Raw genomic sequence first — 1,879 nt, forward strand, 5'->3', positions numbered from 1 at the left:
GATGACGTTGTCCTCATCTCCCTGACGGGGATACCTGTAATACCATAGGAGAACATCAGTCACTACATAGGCATATTCATTTCATTCATCAGATCATCTGAGAAGCACTGAGTATCTGAGTAATCTGGGGTCCGTTTCTCGATTCTTGTCGTTGCTAACCGTCTTAAGACCGTCTTAAGACCGTCTTAAGACCGTCTTACCATTCCATTGGATTTAGTGGTGAGCGTCCCTGTCGAGAGTGACTTGAGTCGCTCTTACGAAGGACGTTGCTACCGTCGTTAGCAAAGACGCTTTCGAGATACGGACCCCTGAGTAGCTGAGTTTCAGTTCTGAGATACAATATGTCTTATCTGGATGATTTGACACTGTTATAGCCAATGCCACCGGGGCCGGATTGAGATGGCCCAGGGGCCCTAGGCTACAGGTTGTGAGAGCATCTGCACATTCAGCAAAATTGCTGATCTATATCAGTGACTGATTGATCAATCAGTGGCTGGTGGGGGACCTGAATGTCACTGGATCTCTTCCTTGGACTATGCACAGTGACTTTGGCACCTTGAGGGGGGGGGGGTAAGTGGGATAAGGACCATGACCCTGTGACCCTGTGTATGGTGATGCTTTTGTGAGTATATGTGCATTGTTGTGTGTAATATCCTCGTGTCGTCTTCTAAATTATACTCTACTCTGCTCTACTCTACTCCTCAATATATCAGCGGGAAGCTCATACTTCAGCTGTTACACTGCCATCTAGTGTTAAAAGTAAAAGTATAAACTAGATCATATGTGTCAGCTTTTTATATAAAAAAGATTAACAATTAAAAATAAATACATTCATTTTATGTATGTTTGACATCCATGCTTTCCACATTCAGATTAATGTGATTTAGCTTTTACCGTCAAAAAGTATTCATAACATGTATTCATGAAATTGAATTAAAGTGAAATTAAAGTGATTTTAAATATCAAAATCAGTGTTGTGATATTTACTAGCTTTTGACGTCAAAATGCAGTCCTATTTATTATGAAATGTATTCATCAAAATGAATGTGAAATTAAATAATGATGCCTTTACCATTTTAAACCAGCGTTGTGATATTTGCTAGCTTTTGACATCAAAACGCAGTCCTATTTATAATATGTATTCACAAAAACGAGTATGATTTTAAATAATAATGCCCATACCCTTTTGCGTCTGCTTTGCCCTTCAGGTGCAGGCTGGCATACTGCACGTCTTCCTCCCCCTGCAGAGCCGCTGCAGTCTGCCTGGGATGCTGTCTCACCGTGGAGTACTGAACATCATCCTCTCCGCCTCTGCTATGGACCTGTATGTACGTATACGAATATAGAGGATGAAACAGGTGAAGGTGGCGACCACACAGGTCCACTCTGATACAGGCTTCTGTCGGCCCAGGAAGGCAAATTTCATAACAAATATAGACAGCGTCATAATCCCAACCCAAGAGGATTGATGCAATTGTAATACTCTGACACGGCAGAGTATTCAAGTGTTCAGAGTTATCAATACCAGATATTTCTCCTATTAATTTGATTTCCCCACTTTAGACAACAGGCTTCAGCCATATCTAGCCTATATTACTATTATATTGTCTCATTATTATTGTTATTATTATTATTATTATTATTAACCTGATCTTCCCGCTGCCCTCCCCCAGTAGTGGCCCTGGAGCGTTGGTGCTGGATACTGGCATAGTGCACGTCATCATGACCCTGAGCTCCACCTAGAGGAGTGGAGGAAAGATGCATTTTTAAAATATGAAGGGGGAAGGGAAGTGGCGCTCTATTAATTTACAGCCCTGAATGTAATGTAATGTAACGTAATGTATTGTAACAGGATAAGATGTAGTGTGGTGACCTGTCG

At 41.4% G+C, this 1,879-nt stretch overlaps 1 protein-coding gene across 1 annotated transcript in view; it reads right to left on the reverse strand.

Annotated features, from left to right (window-relative positions):
- The window catches only part of LOC134442279 (uncharacterized), a 15,579-nt gene that overhangs the window by 11,326 nt on the left and 2,374 nt on the right, over positions 1 to 1,879 (reverse strand). Inside the window, exons 3-4 of the mRNA XM_063192518.1 lie at positions 1,648 to 1,739; positions 1,183 to 1,322 (exon numbers count right to left, since the gene is read on the reverse strand). Coding sequence (XP_063048588.1) covers positions 1,183 to 1,322; positions 1,648 to 1,739 — 232 coding nt within the window. The remainder of the gene's footprint in view (positions 1 to 1,182; positions 1,323 to 1,647; positions 1,740 to 1,879) is intronic.

Source organism: Engraulis encrasicolus, unplaced genomic scaffold (genome assembly GCF_034702125.1).
Source record: "Engraulis encrasicolus isolate BLACKSEA-1 unplaced genomic scaffold, IST_EnEncr_1.0 scaffold_138_np1212, whole genome shotgun sequence".
Classification (NCBI taxonomy): domain Eukaryota; kingdom Metazoa; phylum Chordata; class Actinopteri; order Clupeiformes; family Engraulidae; genus Engraulis; species Engraulis encrasicolus.